The 21030-nt window shown below is 44.3% G+C and overlaps 1 protein-coding gene across 1 annotated transcript in view; it reads left to right on the plus strand.

Moving 5' to 3' along the window:
* Positions 1 to 12999, plus strand: part of USP16 (ubiquitin specific peptidase 16) — a 28650-nt gene extending 15651 nt beyond the window's left edge. The window contains exons 12-18 of the mRNA XM_075854556.1: positions 2640 to 2696; positions 3057 to 3218; positions 4736 to 5492; positions 6029 to 6123; positions 6796 to 6882; positions 8654 to 8810; positions 11819 to 12999. Of these exons, the coding sequence (XP_075710671.1) occupies positions 2640 to 2696; positions 3057 to 3218; positions 4736 to 5492; positions 6029 to 6123; positions 6796 to 6882; positions 8654 to 8810; positions 11819 to 11943 (1440 nt within the window). The 3' untranslated portion in view covers positions 11944 to 12999. The remainder of the gene's footprint in view (positions 1 to 2639; positions 2697 to 3056; positions 3219 to 4735; positions 5493 to 6028; positions 6124 to 6795; positions 6883 to 8653; positions 8811 to 11818) is intronic.
* Positions 13000 to 21030: the final 8031 nt, after the last annotated feature.

Below are 21030 nucleotides of genomic sequence, written 5' to 3' on the forward strand. Positions count from 1 at the left end.
CATGGACTGTCTGGTATTGCAGCATTCAAGTGAATGAGGCTGAACTGCAATTCCATGCACAGCCCGTGGACAGATGTGGCGCTGTTTCCGGGAAAAGAAAACAAGCCCTTTTTTTTTTTTTCTAGTCCTGGACATTCCCCTTACAGGAGCGCGCGCCGGAAATGTATTTATTAGCGATCTGTAAGATTCCTCCTGTGCCTCGTGTATCAGTAATAACCCCGATTTATTTTGATGACCGTGACTCGGATTACATATTATGAGTTTGCAAAAATCTGATTTGCAGTCAGATTAAAATGAGGATTGTGAACGATGTGTAGTAAGAAGGGGTGATTTTTCTATAGGGCTCAGGCAGCTGACGGCTATCTAATGCTGGCCATACACATGACCACCTTCCCCACAAACATACACGCTCAGGTGGGCCAAGTGTTCATGTTCCTCTCTGAGGAGAGGAGGATAAGCGGCTGCAAGGCACCTTGGACGGTGTTTCTCTCTCGGGGAGAAACAAAGGATTGGGAATGTTGAAATCCTTCGTTCCCCCATAGATAAGAAATTAATTTGTTTGGGCGACGTTTATCGATCTCTTTCCCAGACTAATTACAAATAAAGCTTGGAAATAGTTTGCATTCAGCTACACATCATACAATACAATGGAAAATGCATCAACTTCTATCAGGCTGGGAAATCTTAAGGCTGCTCGATTTTTTTTGTTTTTTTCCCACGATATGATTTTTTTTTTTAGCGCTGCTTCCCCTTCATTTCCTTTGCTGGTCACAATGAATCACCAACACACGTGTAGCGGCAATTCACAGTATTACAGCCTTCTCCCATTCACTTCAATGGAAGAAGGCTGTAATGCTGTGAACGGCCGCTACACGTGTGTTGGTGAGCCACGGTGGGAGTAGTGTGGGAAATGAAGGGAAGCACTGCGGACCCTTCAAAGCAGCTGATCGGCAGGGAGTGCCGGGAGTCGGACCCGACCGATCTGATATTAATGGCCTATCCTAAGGATAAGCCATAAATGTTTTGGGACTGGAAAACTCCTTTATGTTGGAAATGTAAAAAATAGTACCAAATAATATATATACCAAATAGTACCAAATATATATATATATCTCTAAAAGCAGACAACCTGAATATTGCAGATTTCTTGACCTAGTGTATAACTTTCATATGACTTTGACAAATAGGAATTAAAAAAAATAAGAGGGCATTAAATCATGAATTTTCGCCGACAACTCACATACAAGCCGAGGTTTACACACAAACGCAATGTAAAAACGATAGACCAAGATGTGCAGAGTTCATATATACCACATCAACATGAGCTTATGTTCTCCAAAACGATGCAACGGAGGTCATGCAATATTTGGCTGTTACCCACAAAAGTGATACACATATATACTGCACACCGCAAGCAGCTACTATGCTACCAAAATCTACAAACCAGATTCTTCTCCTCTCCCTGCTTGCTGCCAGAGCATCCCATGCCCCCCCCCTCCGCCTTGACTTCTATATTCACGGGCTGAAGCGAGAGCTGCAAGTATGTGCAGATTCCACTTCATCCTACTCAAGCTATAGAGCCATTTGTCTTGTTTTTACGTGAAGATTCTTGGCTTTAAAAGAAGTCCAAGATCACGGTTTTAGCTGCAATCTAGCCCGAGCTAGACCCTTTAGTAGCAAGGACGTATCCGATAGGTTCTTGGCTACTGAAGTGCTTCAATGCCAGGGCGTGTGAGGGCTATGTCCATGGCAGGGAGAGGTTTAATAATTCTATTTCAGACAGAGGATTAGGGGAGGGCTCCTGCTGCTGCTGCAAGCTGACCTACAACCAGCAGTTCTGATCTGATGTTTGTGGGGGGGGGGGGGGGCTTGGATCTCCTGGAACAATTTGCATAGTTTCTGTTGCAATATAAGACAGCAATGGATAATCTTCTGTCCTATCAGAATCTGTGTCTCCCCTTTGAAAACAACAAAGGGATAGTGTTCTCTGGCTGGGAGGCTGCTCTGCTCTGTCTGCAATGGAGACCTGGCAAACGGCTCTGCTCTGCTCCTTCTTGTTCCACAATGGAACATGGAGAGGACGACGTGAAGACCTGGCACGGTATTTGGATCTAAGCTGTTTGGTCACATGTCTGACAGCAAAGTAGAGATAAACTGCTGTCAGGCTCCAAGGACAAACCGCAGAAATCGAAAACCGCTCCGTATGTGAATGGAGAAAAATATGACGAGATGGTAAAGTTATAAGAAACGGTGCATGTTGTATGTGAAATGCGGCTTTAAGTTCTAATTTAACCCCTTAATTACCGCCAATACGTTTTTTCACGGCGGTCATTAAGCGTGCTTATGCCACAGCGCTGTCTTGTGCCGGATAGAGTGGGTGTCGGGATGTCTAAAGACAGCCGGGCACTTGCTCTAGAGGGTGAGATCGAAATCCGCATACATCCCGCCCGTTTAATCCCTTAGATGCCGCGGTCAATAGATGCCGCGGCTATTGACCGCCGCATCAAATTGGTTTTAGAGGAACAGTTTTATCTCGACCTCCTAGGGAATTATTTGACTTCTACTCAGTAAATTTTAAAAATATCGGGATATTTAAACCTCATGATAAAACAAGATTTTTATTTTTTTTCATTTTTAAGGTGTCCTTGGTCCATGAGCCTTTTCTTGACCTCTCTCTTCCGGTCCTGGATGATATGGTATGATATAGAGAAAATGTTGTTTTACGCTGTAATACTAAAACCTTGTAGGTCCTGTAACGGGAACGTCACTCATGCTGTATTCTGATTAGATAATACATACAACATGAGTGACGCGGGAGCGGGTAGGAGTCTGTACAGAGACAGGGACTTAAATGTTCTGTACAGTTCTTGCCCCCGGGGGGCAGGAGTATGACCAGTAGACCAGGGCAAGAGCCGTGGACGTGACACACACTGCCCTATAGGTCACTATTACTAGCATGGGCTGCCAATGAAGAATGGTGCAACAGAGCTTTTTTTTTTTTGTTTTTTGTTCTGCCCGGACAATACCTTTTTAATTATTTCCAATATGCATTTTAGCCCGCAAAGAAAAATAACTCCAAAATATTCAAGAATAACTGTGAACAGAAGAATGAGGACGATGATGACGATAGTTATGTAAAAGAAAAAAATGACACCGCCTCTGGAACAAGCAAACACCTACAAAAGAAGGCAAAAAAGCAAGCAAAGAAACAAGCAAAAGTGAGTGATCCCCCACAATGATGCGCGTATGTGTGATAGAATGTGCATAGCCCCTCACTAAGGGGTGTGAAAATCCTGTATGGTGGGGACGTGCCCAGAATGGTCCCAAAATCTTCAGATAGACCTCATGATGAAACTCCGCTCGCATGTTTTCTCACTGGGGAGAATGGAATAAACCGCTGCCAGGGAAATTAAACATTGTTCTCTCGGTTATTCAATTTGCATGACTGAGACAAAAGGTCCGTTTACAATACCCTCCTCCTCCTGCTGTAAGGGCTGTAATCCCTGTAAGGGCTCATTCAGACGAGCGTAAACGTAGTCCGTGTGACGGCCGTTACAACAACGTGCCGTCAGACAGACTCATGTATTTCAATGGGGCCGTTCACACGAGTGTGTGAAGGGTCCGTAAAAAAATAGGACATGGTAGTTTTTCACGTCCAGAGTTGGCCACGTTCGTGTGAATGTAGCCTAAAGGGTTTGTCTCAAGTGGACAATCTCTTATGTACTGTAAAGCAAACCTCCTTTTAGTGGGTCTACCTGCTGAACACCTGTTATCAATGCGGGCTGCTGCAGAGGATCAAATCATCAAGTCCGTCAGATCAATAGCTGCTCTTTGCAGCAGCTCTAACTATGCGTCCATATGCCCTACTTATCTGAACGTCCGCCTGACTGGGGCTAATGGCCATGGCCGCTTCATACAGAGGGTGCAGGGTCCTTTTTAAAGGGGTTGTCCATGTTTGAAAAAAAAAAAGGCTTCTTTTAAATACAGAAACCGCATCACATCTGTCCATAGATTGTCCGTCTGGTATTGCAGCTCGGCTTTATTGAAGTGAATGGCGCTCAGCTGCAACACCACACACAACAGGTAGACAGGTGTGGCGCTGTTTCTGGAAGAAATCAGCCATGTTTTTCTAATTCTGGACGTTTTGGCAAATCTCCTGAACAGGGGTCCTCTGACCCTAGTAACTGCTGAGGCGGCCACAGGCCACTGCATCCAGGTGAAGAAAAGGTGCGCGACAGGACGGGAATCCGGAAACAGCTGAGCTACGCTATTTGCCGTAACACTTAGAGCAGAGAATGGAAGTTATGCAGCGAGCTACACTGTTACGTAACCAGTATCTACAGATCCAGCATAGCTCGCTGTGCTGCGCTGCTTCCATAACTACCATACGCTTCTGTGGGAGTCATGGAAACCGTTTAGCTCGGCTGCTTCTGGATTCCCGTACTGCTGCGCACCTATTCTCCACCTGGATGCAGCGGCCAGGAGCCTCACCAGGCAGGTCGGGGGACCACCGTTTGGGAGATAGGTGTGGGTCCCGCATCTATCAGACATGTATGGCAAATCCTGTGGCAATGCCATAAATGTCTGTGGCGACACCCCACCCCTAAGTGAATGGTGTCACACTGGTGCATGCAGCCCACCTGTACATACAATCTGGTTCTTGCACTAGGTTACCCTGTGTTGTGTTATTACTATTTTCTCAAGTTGACCATAGAATTTTATTACAATCCTGCAGAATCAACGGCGACAACAAAAAATACAGGGAAAGACTGTGGTGTTCAGTGATCTCAATGCCGGCCAGCAGGACGAAGAGGACTCCATCTCTGACCATACCAGTACATTGGATAATAACGCGGAGTCTCAGGTGGGACCCTCAGTTGATGATGAAACTGGTGTGGAGAAGACTGAGGAACATTCAGAAGGAAACAATGACACGGCTAAAAATAATGTGGATGTAAATTCAGAGGACCTGAATGAAGGTGTGGAGGATCAGAAGGATGACCGTGATTGGAGGTCAAGAAATCTAGATGACACTCGGTCAAGTTCTGGAAGTCCAGCAGATAATTGGGAGTCGAGCAGTGAAACCACCGAGATCCGAGAAAATGGGGATATAGATCAAGGGAATGTGGATAACGGCGAAGTCCAGCGTGAGAACCTAGATGTGACCCAGAGCGCCCAAGCAGAAGAAGACACCAACCAACTAACAGAAAGCATAAACAGGCTAAACCTGAGCTCAGGCCTTGAACCGAATGACATAGAGATTGAAATAATAGATGAACCTCAGAGTCCACAAGTCTACAAAGTGGTGAACGAGGACCCCAAAACGGCGTTTTGCACCCTCTCGGACAGAAAGGAGCTGCAGCTGGATGACTGGTCTGTCCTCGGATGCCTCGATCAGTTCACCCGCAAGGAGAGCTTGGTGGGTAGTAACCAGCTGCTTTGTAACACTTGTACTCAGAGACAGGCCAAGGCAATGAAGAATAATACTAAAGGTAAGAAATGGCACTTGGCTTCACTTTACTGGTCTTTAAAACAAGACAAAGATGGCGGCTCTATCCGCGATATAGACTGAGCTATAGCTTTCCCATATTCTAAGACCGATTCACCCATGAACCCTATTTTACGGTTTACATCTACATATATTGCTCTGGAAATGTTAACAGCAAAATTCCTTTTAATCCGACTTCCGATACGCCAGAAAGTCTGATAATCCGGCACCTGACCGGTCCCATTAATGCCGGATTAGAGAATGTTTACTGTAAACACTTTGTTTTATTTATCACATATCAATCTTGAGTTACAATCCTAGTTCAGTTGCATTCTGGGATTCATTGGCATCCTGTTTGCTTTGGCACCACATCTACAAGTAAACCTACTATTGGTTCAGTGTCTGTGCAGAGCACGCTGTGTTGTCTTGCATCGCTGGAGATACAGGGTTTACGCCACTTTCACACTGCCACTATTTTTTTCATTCATTTATTTCAATGGAGTTCACATGAGTTTATGGCTTTTTTTATTTTATTTTCAGGTGCTAAAAAGTTTGTATACACCAATGCCAAGAAACAGATGCTGGTGTCGGTTCCTCCTCCTATTCTGACTCTACACCTGAAGCGATTTCAGCAGGTAATCTCCCTTCTAAGGCTTCGTTCACATCTGCGCTAGGGCTCCGTTCCGTCTGAGCTTTCTGTCGGAACGGAGCCCTGACTGACGCAAACGGAAACCATAGGTTTCCGTTTCAATCACCATTGATTTCAATGGGGACGGATCCGGTTCCAATGGTTTCCGTTTGTCTCCGTTGTGCAAGGGTTCCGTCATTTCGACGGAATCAATACCGTAGTCGACTACGCTATTGATTCCGTCAAAATGACGTGACCCTTGCACAACGGAGACAAACGGAAACCATTAGAACCGGATCCGTCACCATTGAAATCAATGGTGATTGAAACGGAAACCTATGGTGGTTTCCATTTGTGTCTGTCAGGGCTCCGTTCCGTCTGAATGGAGCCCTAGCGCAGATGTGAACGAAGCCTTAACTTGTTATAACACGAAAAGATTTACAAATAAAAATTATAATAAATAAAAATCTTCACAATTTTCAAGATCTCTGCTTGCTCAAAGTGAATTGAAGTGAATGTTTACTTTCAAAGGCTGATTACCTGTCCTGATCATGTCTTAATCACACAGGCTGTGTCCTAAACCTAATACAATAACATTGTGTGAAATCCCTTAGTAAAACATGAAGCTACATTTGGCGTGATTGCTAAAATTTATACGTGTTGTTTTTTCTTTCCCTAGAATGGTTTTAATCTCCATAAACTGAATAAACATATCAAATTCCCTGAGGTGATTGATCTTGCTCCCTTCTGTACTGTCAAGTGTAAGGTAAGAGACGCTCTAAATGTAATGTGGTCATTCAAGCTACAGTGTGCCAATACTACTGCCCCCATCCTCCAAAAAATGTTGCCCCTCTTCTATAGTAGGTTAGTAACGAGAGCGGGCAGAGGTAGTGGAGTAACACATGACTGCAAGATCTGACTACGCAGGTTTTGTTGGCAGTCTGTAACCATGGAGACACATAGGACTGCACAGGAGCTGTATAAACTGTACAATAGGATATTTGAATCCAGATTATTTGGAAAGTTTTTTTTTTTTTTAGATAATTTTTTATTTATTTTTTACATTTTTGAGGTTAAAGGGGTTTCCCAAGAAAACATTGGCCACCCATCCAGTTAGTTTTGATCTGTGGCTGAGCATACACATGGCTCCTCTGCATACTACTCTATGGGAGATATGGAAACGACCCAGCAGTCAGAGCCCACTGATCCTGTGGATGGGTGATAAATGTTTTAGGTGGGAAACCCCCTTTTAACTCCTTCCTGACCGCCCACTGTCTTTTGACGTCAGGCGGTGCAGGTGCTTAGTCTACAGAGACGTATTTTTGCGTCGCTGCAGATAAGACTGATGAGCGCTCGTGTGAACTGTAACTAACAGCTCCTGATCTTAGAGCAGCCTCCTGAACACAGCTGGGGTCGGCAAATATTCGGACCCCAGCTGTGTAACCCTTTGTTTACCGCGGTCCGTGACCGCGGCATGATCAAAGGGAATTCCCCTCTTTGATTGCATCGCCGGGATTCCGGTGATGCGATCAAACACCGGGGAATCCCTCTGCAGTCAGTCCTGGCGACCTACAAAGGACCCCAGGGCTGTCTGTTCCGTGTGCCTGCTGTTCGGGCACACTATGTGCTGCCCAATCAGCAGCCTGTGTCATAGTGACACAGTGTAAAGTATTAGCGTACAGAAGTATGCTAATACATTACAAGTAAAAAATAAAAAAAAGTTACAAATAAAGTTATCCCTTGATGGGATTAAAAAAAAAAAAAAAGTAACAAAAATAAATAAATTTAAAAAAAAGTCCCTTTATTTTGAATAAAATAAATTTTATTGCCCCTACACTAAATAAAAACAAAAAACCTACGCATATTAGGTATCTACACGACCGTAATAAACTGAAGAATTAATCTAATGGGTTATTTAGCGTGAAACGTGAACGGGATAAAAAATAAACCAGAAAAACTATGCCGAGAATCGCTTATATTCCTATATTCACGGCGTAAAAAATTTTTTTTTTTTTACCCCCAAACTGTGGAGGAAAAAAAATACTATTTCTCTTGCTTAAAAAAAGGCCTCATACAGCCACGTCAATGAAAACATAAAAAAGTTATGGCTGCTGAAACGCAGAGAGGCAAAAACAGAAAAATTGAGCTGGTCATTAAGGTCTTTTTGGGCCCGTCATTAATGGGTTAAAGGGTTATGCTCCTCTCAGACATTTAAAACATAAATGTCTAATAGATACAGATCCCAGTAATGGGACCCTCACCGGATGGGGACTGAGTGGTAGAGGAGACCTCGCATGCCCGCCGCGCTCTCCAGTTTGTTCTGTGGTAGTTACAAAAAAAACAGGCAAGAAGCGGCCACCTCTCTCATGTGGATATACCATAAATGTCTGAGATGGGAATAACCTTTTTAAGGGGACCGCAACACAAAACCAAGAAATCCCACAAGTTGTCTGTTGCAGGTAATGCTGGTCCATGATTCTAGGAAGCTCTAATTCCGATTCATGGTTTACAAGTTGTATTGATGTTTTGTTTCTTAGAATATTCGTGATGGGGACTGTAGATTACTGTACGCTTTGTATGGGGTGATTGAGCACAGCGGCACCATGCGCTCCGGACACTACACGGCTTACGTCAAATCTCGAACGCCAAATCCTAACCTGTCTGAGCTGGTAGTTCAGGGAGCACTTCCTGAAGGTAAGAGATTTACTTCTTAAAGGGGTTTGCCCATCAGCGACATCCACAGCATATGCCATACATTTCAGATCAATTCCCCACCTCTGGGACCCGCACCGATCTCTAGAACGGGGCCCCCTAAACCCCGTCCTGCCTTTCCCGGTTCCCGCTGCCTCCCGGCCACTTCGTAATTTCCGATCATGTAATCAGGGCTGACAGCGTAGCTCGCTGGGCTACGCTGTTTCCGTAACTCCCATAGACATGAATGGCAGTTACGGAAGCAACGTAGCATGCGCGCTACACGGTTTCCGTAACTGCTATTCACTTCTATGGGAGTTACGAAAACAGCGTAGCTTAGCGTGCTATGCAGTTTTTGTCATTTCCGACCATGTAATCAGGAAGTGGCCCGGGAGGCTGCGGCAGTGGTCCCAGAGGTGGGACCCGCGGCTATCTGACATTTATGGCATATTCTGTAGATGTCCCTGATGGGCAAATCCCTTTAATGACCTGAAGAAAAGTTTTTTTATTTTATTTTATGCCTCTTATTTCTACATAACATTGTTATGCCCATTATGCCGTTTTTTAGGTGCCGCTCTGGAATACGTATAAATTAGTGTTTCAATTTTTATTCTGCATTTCCCTCATGATATAAGTCATTCGGCGATTATCATAAATAACGTTGCCTTTATTGTGCTGGAGGTGAGAGGATACCAAATATGTGTATAACATGTCTAGGATATCACGTGGGTTCCCACTGCGGTAAGGCCAAATGTACAAGACCCTTTTACTTAAAAAGTGGTATTTGACTATGTACGGAGGTCTGCCCGTGTTCCCTGGAAAATGGAAGCGGTGGATTGATACTCTTGAGCCCAGCGATAGAAACTTTGTATAAGAAAGCAATTTAAAATAGAATAACTTTTTTTTTTTTTTTTTCCCTCTCCCCTCTCCTTCCTGTCTGATGGGCGTTCATGCTCGTGGCACCTGAGCCTACTTCACCGTGGGTGGTTAAGGGGTATAGGATATATATATTCTGTTCCTGTTTATGTAAATTGTTACTCTAAAACGTAAAAATATATAAAAAAAATTAAAAGTGCATATAATGTCATAAATTCGCTTTTGTATAACAAAAAATAAATAAAAATATATATATTTTTAGGCCGCACTAGTTTAAAGGGTAACTAAACTTTCAGAAAACTGCTGACGTGTCATAGTGACCGGTGGGGGTCCGAGCACTGAGACCCCCCACCAATCACTAAAACAAAGTGGCAGATGCTCGGGTGAGTACTTGGTTTCTGATCGGCTCTTCGCGGACAGCCGAGCAATTGGTGTACTGACCTAAAGACTTTCTATTGAGCCCGTACACCGCTCGCTTGGCTTCCCGAGAAAAGCAGATCAGAAAACAAGCGGCACAGCGCTCACTCTAGCGCTTCTGCCGCTTTGTTTGAGCGATTGGTGGGGGGTCTCAGTGCTTGGACCCTGATCGATCAAAACTTCTGACATTTCACTATGACTTGTCAGAAGTTTTATGAAAGTTTATTTACACTTTAAATTTAGTTTTTTTTTTTTATAAACTCTACTAAAGCAGCGCATTTGTGTGACGTTGGTTTCCATGTGATGTCAGGGCTTCATAGTTACTGTATATTTATCTGTGCCATCTCTTCCTCATCGGTGTAGCGGCTTTGTCGCCTTGACTTCAGACTACCACTTCCCTGCAGTGGCAATTTGGAGGAAGCTGTAGTCTGAAAGGCTCCATACCCTGTGCTGACACCCAAACAATGGTGAATGGAGGAGGCGGGCACAGCTGGTGACGTCACTTGCCAGGATCTGCCCACCTGCTTCATTCTGAGACCGGAAAAAAACTTCACATCTCCTCTGTGGCTCACAGGGGCACAGAGGAGATGTGAGGTGTTTTTTTTTTTATTCCCCTCCTCCCAATGTCTTGTATACCCCTGGAGGGGGGGGGGGGGGGGCAGTGACTATTCTAGTTTTGACCTTTTCTTTTAAACTGTTGTGTACTGATATATCTCTATATGCCAGGACATGCATGGGCCTCTGTTTGGGAGTAAGTAAAGTACAGGCATTCTTCCTGGGATATCCTGGGCGACCTGTATAGCAAGGAAAACATTGGTCCAGAGTTTGGCATCAAAGGTAGCCCTCTGTTTGTCGAGATGGGTATTGATCACGGTGTTTTCAGGCGTATTTGGAGCGTTTACGCCTCGAAAAACGGAAGCTGAACTCCTAAAAACATCTGCCCATTTAAATCAATGGGAAAACCAGCATTTAGTTCATGCCTGGCGTCTTTTTATGCCGCTGTTTTAAAAAAACGGAGCGTAAAAAGATGCTCCGTAAAAAGAAGTAGCATGTCGCTTCTTGAGGTGTTTTTTTGAGCTGATTTTCCATTGATCATGAAAAACGCCTCAAAAGAAGCTCCAAATTAAAAGAAGCTTCAAAACCGCCTGAAAATCAGAGGCTCTGAAATCGGCTCCGTATTTTCAGACGTTTTTGAGTTTCCGTGTGCACATACCCTAAGGCCGGGTTCACACACACAGTTTTTTGCAGGAGGAAATACTTCCTCAAAATTCAGTTTGGAATTTTGAGGCAGATTTTCCTCTGCCTGCACGCCGTTTTTCATGGCGTTTTTCACCCACAACCATTGAGCGCCGCGGGCAAAAAACACAGCGAAATATGCGCTCTCTGCCTCCCATTGATGTCAATGGGAGGTCAGAGGCGTAAACGCCCGAAGATAATGCATGTCCATTCTTTTTCCCGCGAGACGGTTTTTCCGCTCGCGGGAAAAAATCGCCTCCGTCTCCCATTGAAATCAATGGGAGGCATTTTCGGCCGTTTTTTGGCACGTTCTGCGGCACGGTTTCCACGTCAAAAAAACTCAGTGTGAACTGGCCCTAAAGGTTATACCTGCAAACTTAGCCAGGAGTGGGACTGTCAATCGAGCTCTAAAAGAGTGGTCACATGGGTTTGTCTTGAGAAGAGTTTTTCTTCTAATTACTTTTTTTTTATTATTATTGCAGCATCTAACTGGGAACCCAGTAGAGGCCACTGGTACCACATCAGCGACAGCCAAGTGCAAGCCGTGCCCCTAACCAAAGTGCTGACCTCCCAGGCCTACCTCCTGTTTTATGAGAGGATACTGTGACATCTCATCTAGTCGGTTGCCAAGGAATATTTATTTTAATTGAACTCTAGAGGGGTAACTGTCGCCTACGTACAAGGAAGCCAGCGCTGCACAAGAACGCGGCTCATCATGGACCAAGAGCACAAAACGGCTGCTGCTTCCCTCGTTCCTAGGTGACGGCTGCTGGTTCCTAGGTGACGGCTGCTGGTTCCTAGGTGACGGCTGCTGGTTCCTAGGTGACGGCTGCTGGTTCCTAGGTGACGGCTGCTGGTTCCTAGGTGACGGCTGCTGGTTCCTAGGTGACGGCTGCTGGTTCCTAGGTGACGGCTGCTGGTTCCTAGGTGACGGCTGCTGGTTCCTAGGTGACGGCTGCTTTCTGATCAGACATTAGTTTTTGCAGAACGTGTTAAATATGTATATAAGAGCACAACCATAGCAGTTTTATTTTGACAGACTTACAGGGGGTCTGCGGTACGGGCGTCAATACTTATGCAATAAATGATATGCAGCTGTTACTATAAACCATTTTGTATGTAAGAAATAACATGGCAGCGTTACCGGCTCTGCCTCCTATTGCCATCTTGAATCCTTTTATAAAAAAAGAAAAAGCATACAATCAATGTAACTATATTTGTTTGTGTGCGGTTACACGAAGAAGCCCAAGAAGATTGGGGAGAGGCCCAACGGTCATAAGAAACTGGGCGTTACCATTCCCCTTGTCGGTGGGGCGTGTCCCTGCACAATCTGGCACTATCCAATCGGTACTGACGCGTCAGAGACCCGCCCCATTGACTAGGGGAATAGTAATGTCCAGTTGTCAATTCAGCTTATTCATACATTTCCAGGAGGAATAATAGAGGAACAGCAGACCACACAGTTCTAGATCCTCCAATTGGTGTTTTATGAGTAATACAAGTATTTACTAAAATAATCGTGTCAGCATTTTTAATCCAGCATCTATTGGGTTAGATAAGTGATGAATTATTTGATATTTTGGATTATTGGATGGTCAAAGAAAGTATATAAAATGTTGATAAAGGTGCTCCCAAAATAAAGTGTTATCAGCTTTTCACTTTGTATTTCCTTGTTGGTTTTATGTTTCTAAATCGGACTTTGTGGACTTTCACATATACACTGATCAGCCATAACATTACAACCACCTGCCTAATATTGTGTAGCTCCATCCTGCCGCCAAAACATCTCTGACCCGCCCTGGCATGGACTCCACCCGTGTCCTGTGGTGTCTGGCACCAAGAAGTCAGCGGCAGATCCCGGAAGTCCTGTAAGTTGTGAGGTCGGATCTCTGGATTGGACTCGTTTTCCTGCACATCCAAAGATGCTCGATCGGAGTGACATCTAGGAAAGTTGGGAGACCAAGTCGTCCCCTTCAACTCTTATGTTCCTCAAACCATTCCTGAACAAGTTTTGCAGTGTGGCGCGGGCATTATCCTGCTATTCGGGGGAACGATGCACTCGCACCCGGCCGTCCATATGACGTGAAAGAAAATGTGATTTATCAGACCAGACCTTCAATGGTCCGTGGTACAACGCTAAAGCTCAGGTGCCCATTGTGGGTTTTTGTTTTTTTTATCCAGTGTGGAGGTTAAGGGAGGGAATAGTGAAAATATAAAATGGTAATGTTATATAAAAGGATTATAAAGTTATAAAAATTCTGTGTGGAAATTTCGCAGTATTTACAGTAGCAGCAAAGTGGATGAGGTTTAGAAAATCTCATGCCCGCGCTGCGGAAAAAAGCTGCAGTGTAAATGTTAATAAATTGAGCTGCAGTGCGGAATTTAACTCCGCAGCATGCCAATTACGCTGCGTTTTAGCTAATTTTCCGTTGCGGGTTTTCCCCATTGAATTCGACAGGGATTCAAAACACGCAACAGAGAGCCAAGCATTGCAACTACGGAAAACCAAAAAGTCATACTTACCCAGAACGCCCTCCTCCTTCCTGCAGTCCCGCCTTCTGGAATCACAGGCTGCAGCGTCACATGGCCTGCAACATAGGTGGCTGGACTATGCGCAGAGAAGACAGAGTGGGTAAGTATGAACGGCTTTCTTCAGCAGTGGAAAATCAGTTCGGTCAGTCAGATGCGATTTTTCAGACGGAATGTACTGCGGGTTCCAGGTGGGACACGCTGCATGATTTTTACGCAACATATCAAACCCGTGGGAACCTAGACTAAGGCCGGAGTCACACGACTGTAATCATGTTTTCAGTATGGGACGGTTGTCCCGTAGCGAGGCAGGGACTCCTAGCGTCCTAGATAACTATAATACTAGGAGCCCGGCTCCCTGCATTGTGTTCGGTCCAGGAAATGCGGCCGACATGCGGACTGTATGTCACGGACTGAACACGTTGTGTGTGGGGCTCCCTAAGGGTGAATATTTACGTAGTGGCTGCATGCCACACTCCAAAAACTGCACGTGGTTTTCCCAATGCAGTTTTTTCCCGCATGGCTTGTGCAGGTGAAGAACTTTGAAGCCACCGGCTTCTCACTCTGGTAAATCATGACTTGGGTTTGCACACGACTGTACTTTCATCTATCTGTAAATATTATCCGTAAAAAAAAAAAAAAAGGAGGCTGCAAATGACGTCACCAAATTACGGATGGTTTACAGATGCACATCCGTAGCCGTCCTTATTTAAGGAAGCGTCCATAGACTTCTAAGGGAGAGTCCGTGCCGTAATTACAGACCAGTTCTATAATTTTTTTTCAGCACGGACAACATTCAGTAAAAATACTGAAAGGTGACCGTGGCCAATAGAAATGAATGGGTCTGTAATTACGGACGAAATATGCGGTCGTGTGCCTGGGGCCTCAGGCAGGGGCTAGACTTCTTTTAACCTGTGATTTAATCGTTGTCCACAGGAAGGCGCTAGACTAGAGCTAGTTATCTAACTACCAAAAAAATAAAACGCTAGCAAATTGCTTGAGATTTCCAGGCTGCTCAATGCATTTCCTAGAGCCGGCGATTTATCACAGCAAATTTTTTATAGCGAGATAAAATTGTTTTCGCCTAATGCACACCTACAGACAGTGATTAAAGGAGTTGTTCAGTCATAAGAAATGATTAGCCTTTCCTCAGATCGGCATCAACATCTGACTCCCGCCAATCACCTGTTTTGAAGGAGCGCAGAGCTTGTACGAGTTCTGCTTCCCCTTCATTCCTCACCCGCTCATACTCTGTATCCCTGACACACTTGTAGCGGCGGTTCACAGTACCACAACCTTCTCCAATCCAAGTGAACCCTTTACAATCAGTCATCTCCTCCTAGCTGAGCCGCATAATACACAGAAATGTTATTACATGGCTGATAACGTAAGGGACTTTCCCCCTTATGAGGGACATTTATGACATATCCACAGGATGTCATAATTGTAAGATAGGTGCAGGGTCCCCTAAACCCCATTCTACCTTTTTGTGCTCACGCTGACTCCCGGCCACTTATTGATTACATGGTCGGGCGTTACAGAAACAGCGTATCTCGCTGAGCTACGCAGTTTCCGTAACTCCCATAGCAGAGAATGGCAGCAACATAAACAGCATAGCATGCGATCTACGCTGTTTCCGTAACTCCCATAGCAGAGAATGGCAGTGACGGAAGCAGCGTAGCATGCGATCTACGTGGTTTCTGTAACTACCATTCGGTTCTATGGGACTTACGGAAACAGCGCAGCTCAGCGAGTTACGCTGTTTTCTCCTTTGTCGCAAATCAGCCGTAACACAAAAAGGTAGAAACAGGGTTTAGAGGCCCCGTTCTAGAGATAGGTGGGACCCACATCTATCTGACATTTATGACATATCCTGTGGATATGACAAATGTCCGTCATGGGAAAACTCCTTTAAGATGTGTTGTCTGAGAACTTAAGAAAAATAACTGTAGGAAATGGCGTAAAAAAAAACCCATGCCTTACCTGTTAGGGTATGTTCGCACGCTTAACAAAAACGTCTGAAAATACAGAGGTGTACTCAAGGGAAAACAGTCTAATTTTCAGCCGTTTTTTAAGCAAACTAGCGTTTTTCTATAGTCAATAAAAAACGGCTCAAGAAGTGACATGCACTTCTGTTTCGTGCCCGTTTTTAAAAACGTCTGCGTAAAAAAAACGTTGAAATCAATGGGCAGATGTTTGGAAGCGTTCGGCTTCCGATTTTCCGGCCGTTTTTTGTCTGTTTACGGCCCGAAAATAAGCTGTGTGAACATACCCTTAGGGTATGTTCACACACTAAACGAAAGACGGCTGTAAAATACAGAGCTGTTTTAAGTAAAAGTCTCTGATTTTCAGGCGTTTTTAAAGCATCGTGTAGTTTTACGGACGTTTTTGGAGCATTTTTTTCTATTGAGACAATGAAAAATGGCTCAAGAAGTGACACGCGCTTCTTTTACAGGGTGTTTTTTTACACGCCGTTTTTTCAAATGGCCGTGTAAAGAAATGCCCCGTCTGACCGAAACACCTTTTTTCCCATTGAAATTAATGGGCAGATGCTTGGAGGCATTCAGCTTCCGTTTTTTCAGCCGTTTTTCAGGGTGTTTACAGCCCAAAAACTGCAGAAAATAAGCAGTGTGAACACACCCTCACAACTACCCCAGACAATCAGATTAATTCCCAATTGCCCTGAAAACACATCTATTGAGACAGGCCTATAAGGGTATGTTCACACGGCGGGGGTCCGTAACGGCTGAAATTACGGGGATGTTTCAGCCTGAAAACATCCCCGTAATTTCAGCCGTACCGGCATGTGCAGGCGCATGAACGCCGCGTCAATTACGGCCGTAATTAGCGCTGCTATTCATTGGAGTCAATGAATAGCGGCTCCAATTACGGCCAAAGAAGTGACAGGTCACTTCTTCTACGCGGGCGTCTACGCGCCGTCATTTGACAGCGGCGCGTAAATATACGCCTCGTGTGAACAGACAAACGTCTGCCCATTGCTTTCAATGGGCAGATGTTTGTCAGCGCTATTGAGGCGCTATTTTCGGGCGTAATTCGGGGCAAAAACGCCCGATTTACGTCCGTAAATAGGCCGTGTGAACATACCCTGACATTCCCTGATCGGACTCCTTTCCATGGCCCTCCGTTTAGATTAATCATCAGAATAAGATTCCCTCACACTCCTTCTCTTCATGTCCGTCATACACGGATACTGGCTGGTGACCGGATCATGCAGCTTTATGGTATGTTCACACACAGTGTTTTCAGATGTAATTCGGGCGTTTTACGCCTCGAATTAAGCCTGAAAAAATGTCTCCATTACGCCTACAAACATCTGCCCATTGCTTTCAATGGGTTTTACGATGTTCTGTTCCCACGAGGTGTAAGTTTACGCATTGCTGTCAAAAGATGGCGCGTAAAAGGAAGTGCATCTTGGGACGTTTTTGGAGCCGTTTTCCATTAACTCCATTGAAAAACAGCTCCAATAACGTCCGTAAAATACGCCGCGGAAAACACGAGTTGCTACAAATACGTCTGAAAATCAGGAGCGATTTTCGTCTGAAAACAGCTCCGTATTTTCAGACGTATTTTGCTAAGCCGTGTGAACACACACTTGTGTACCACCCCATGTGTATAAAAAAAATGGCTGGACTATTGTACAGAACAAACACTGTAAGGGTATGTTCACACGTGTACGTCCGTTACAACTGAAATTATGGAGCTGTTTTCAGGAGAAAACAGCTCCTGAATTTCTGATGTAAAGGCAAGTGCAGCCATTTTTCGTAGCGTCCATTACGGACGTAATTGGAGCTGTTTTTCTATGGTGTCAATGGAAAACTGCTCCAATTACATCCCAAGAAGTGACATGCATTTCTTTGACGCGGGCGTCTTTTTTACACGCCGTCTTTTGACAGCGGCGCGTAAAAAAAAAAATGACAGTCTGCACAGAACATCGTAAAACCCATACAAATGAATGGGCAGATGTTTGCCGACGCTTTCAAGCAGTATTTTCGGCCGTAATTCCATGCATAAAACGCCTGAATTACGTCCGTAAATAGTGCGTGTGAACATACCCTCACTCTTTGCGTCTCCCTTATTTCCTCATAGATTGTAAGCTCTTGCGAGCAGGGTCCTCACTCCTCTGGTTTGAATTGTAAATGAACTTTGTCACTATGTAATGTCTGATATTGTTTGTTTCCTGCTCCCTCCACATTGTAAAGTGCTGCGTAATATGTTGGCGCTATCTAAAGATTACTACAACTACTACAGTGCTGGCGGTCCCCACCAGTCTTTTTTTACTGGAGCGTTCATTGGCCTGCTGCAGCCAATCACGGATGACAGAAGTCCCGTTTAACCCCTTCCCCCTGCATGCATTCTGGGCCTTAATGACCAAAGCAAAATTAGCAGTTTCACTAGGTCTTTATTTAATTGGTTATAACGTTGTAGGAATCAAATGTATCCCTACAAATTTGGTATGGTTTTTTTCAGCAGAAACAGGGCTTTCTTTTGGTGGTTTATACTATAGGTTTTCTTCTTTGTTTTTTTTTTAAAATTTTACAAAAATGCAAAAAAATGTAGACAAAAAATATGTTTTCTTCAATTTATTGTGTAAAATTTTTTCAATAAATAATGTTTTTACTTTTGCATGCCTCTAGATTTATTTCTGAGTTTGTTCTGATTGCTTGGATACCAAATATGTTGGTGTTTGTTATCTCACGGGCACTTGGCAAGGCCTCAAACTAAAGGTGTCCAATTTGGCCTAAGGATGACTGTTTCCAAAGCTGATTTTTAGGCACCAGAGAGTCTTTGCAGAGGCCCTGTGGTGTCGGAAAATAAAAATACACTTAAAAATTACCCAATCTGGGAAAGAAGACCCCACAGATATAAAGACCCCCCCCCACCCAGAATTATCATTGACAGTTTCACTTTCGCATAAGGAATCCCTCCCTATTTTGGCTTTTGGTAATTCAGTAATGTGCTACTGTATGGTAGGTCTCAAAGCATGGGTAATTACACAGTCCTGGTTTTGAAGGGCAAAAGGGGCAATAAAAACGTGAATCTCTTCTTCGGCCATGTTTTCGGCAAACTTTGCATCTCTTCTGCCGATACTTTTGCGTCTCAGTGGCAGGGATAGGATGTAAGAAGTGACGCTCCGTGAGTCTCTTGACATCTTCTGATTCATGGCGTCCTACTTCCCCTCCTTCAAATAAAAGATGTTCAATAATTTTTTCTTGGAATTCCAGATAGGTCATGGTTCCCTGGGCCTTTTTGAATATTATATAGGAATTGAACGTAGAAACCTGCATCAGATAAATTGCCACTTTCTTGTACCAGGCTCTAGTTTTCCTTTTGATCAAATAAGGTTGGAGAGCCTGGTCTGAAAGGTCGACGCCACCCTTGAACCTGTTGTACTCTGTAATACAGAGCGGTTTCTGTCTGTTCGCAGTAGCGCCTCTCTCTCTGATAGTGACCTTGGTGTCAGTGTGTATAGTGCTCAGCATAAAAACCTCTCCGATCATTGCACTTAAGTGCAAGAAGTTCATCACTTGCGAAAGCAATGGATTCCCCCTTTGCCAGGCGCATTGAGAGAAGTTGTGGTGGCAATCCTTTGCGGTTTCTGCGATCCGTCCCACAGGCCCGTGTTTTGTCAGCGTGAAGACTTTTGAAAAGTGGCACACTAGAATAAAAATTGTCCGTGTATACTCTGTAGCCTTTTTGAAGGAACGGCTGCATAAGGTCATAGACGATTTTTCCACTGACACCAAGGTTTTGTGGGCATCCTGGGGGATTTATTTCACGGTCTCTGCCCTCATATATATTGAAGCCGCATGTGTAACCGGTCATACTCTCACATATTTTATATAGCTTTACGCCATATCTCGCTCTCTTTGATGGTATGTATTGCCTGAAACACAATCTCCCCTTAAAATTTACTAGGGATTCATCCACACTCAAGTTCATGTCAGGAGTGTAGGATTTTAGGAATGAGTCTTTTAGCGCAGTAATAAAGGGCCTCAGCTTGTGAAGGTGATCGTGCCCGGGATCACTTCTTGGGAGGCTTTCTAAATTGTTACTAAAATGCAGGAAACGCATTAATACCTCATACCTGCTCCGGGACATTATTGATGAAAAAACTGGGGTTACATGAATAGGACTTGCTGCCCAGTAAGAACAGGTGGACGGTTTTTTTACAATGCCCATATTCAGAATGAGCCCTAAAATTTTTTTTATCTCGCGGACATTGGTAGGAACCCAGACCCTTGCATAACCACATACAGGCTTTTCCGTCAAAAACTGCCTTGCAAAAAGGTTAGTCTGGTCCACAATTAATTGTAACAGCTCATCCATAAAAAAAATATGAAAAAAATTGTGTGGGGCAAAATTCGTGGTGTCAAGGTTTATGCCCGGAGTTGACATAAATTGGGGCACCTGAGGGATAAAGTTTGCTGCAGGATCCCAAAAAATTTGCGGTACTATTGGATTACTAGTTCCCGCAGTTGCACCTGTGGATTCGGCAACAGCGGCATCTTCCATAGGGGGAGTTGTTGCGGAAGCGTCCGAAGCAGTACTTGTAGTTTCATCATAGCATATTTCCCCTTCTGATGCGGTTCCTGTGTCACTGCCTGAATCAGGGCACAAAATAGCATAAGCTTGCTCTGCGCTATAAAGTTTGCGCGCCATTCTAATAGGTTTCCTTTCTAATAGTAACAGTTTTTTTGTAACAAAATATTTTTTTTGTTTCTATAATTAGAAATTTATTTTTTTTTGCTTTTTAGGAGTTTTACTATAAAAATTTAAATAAAAGTAACTAAAAAAACAGGGGGGGAGTTGTTACAATATAATGTGATGTTTCTTGACTAACGATTTGTTCGTTTCGATTTCACAGGTCTCTGTCTCTCCTGTCACAAAACCACAACTGAGAGGAGAGACGGAGAGCAGAGGAGAGAGCCCGCTGTTTACACTAACAGCGGGTGGTGATCGCTGTGATAGGAGGAGGTGACCGCTGTGAACAGCCTATCAGAGGTTCCCCTAACATTGTCTGCAAGCCTCCGCTGTCAGCTAACAGCGGAGGCTTGGAGATATACGCGCTGATTGCAGCGCGATCTCATTCTAAAGCGCCGACGTAGTTTGGTGGCGCTCTAGAATAAAGCCCACTAATGACCGC

Source organism: Rhinoderma darwinii, chromosome 2 (assembly GCF_050947455.1).
Source record: "Rhinoderma darwinii isolate aRhiDar2 chromosome 2, aRhiDar2.hap1, whole genome shotgun sequence".
NCBI lineage: Eukaryota > Metazoa > Chordata > Amphibia > Anura > Rhinodermatidae > Rhinoderma > Rhinoderma darwinii.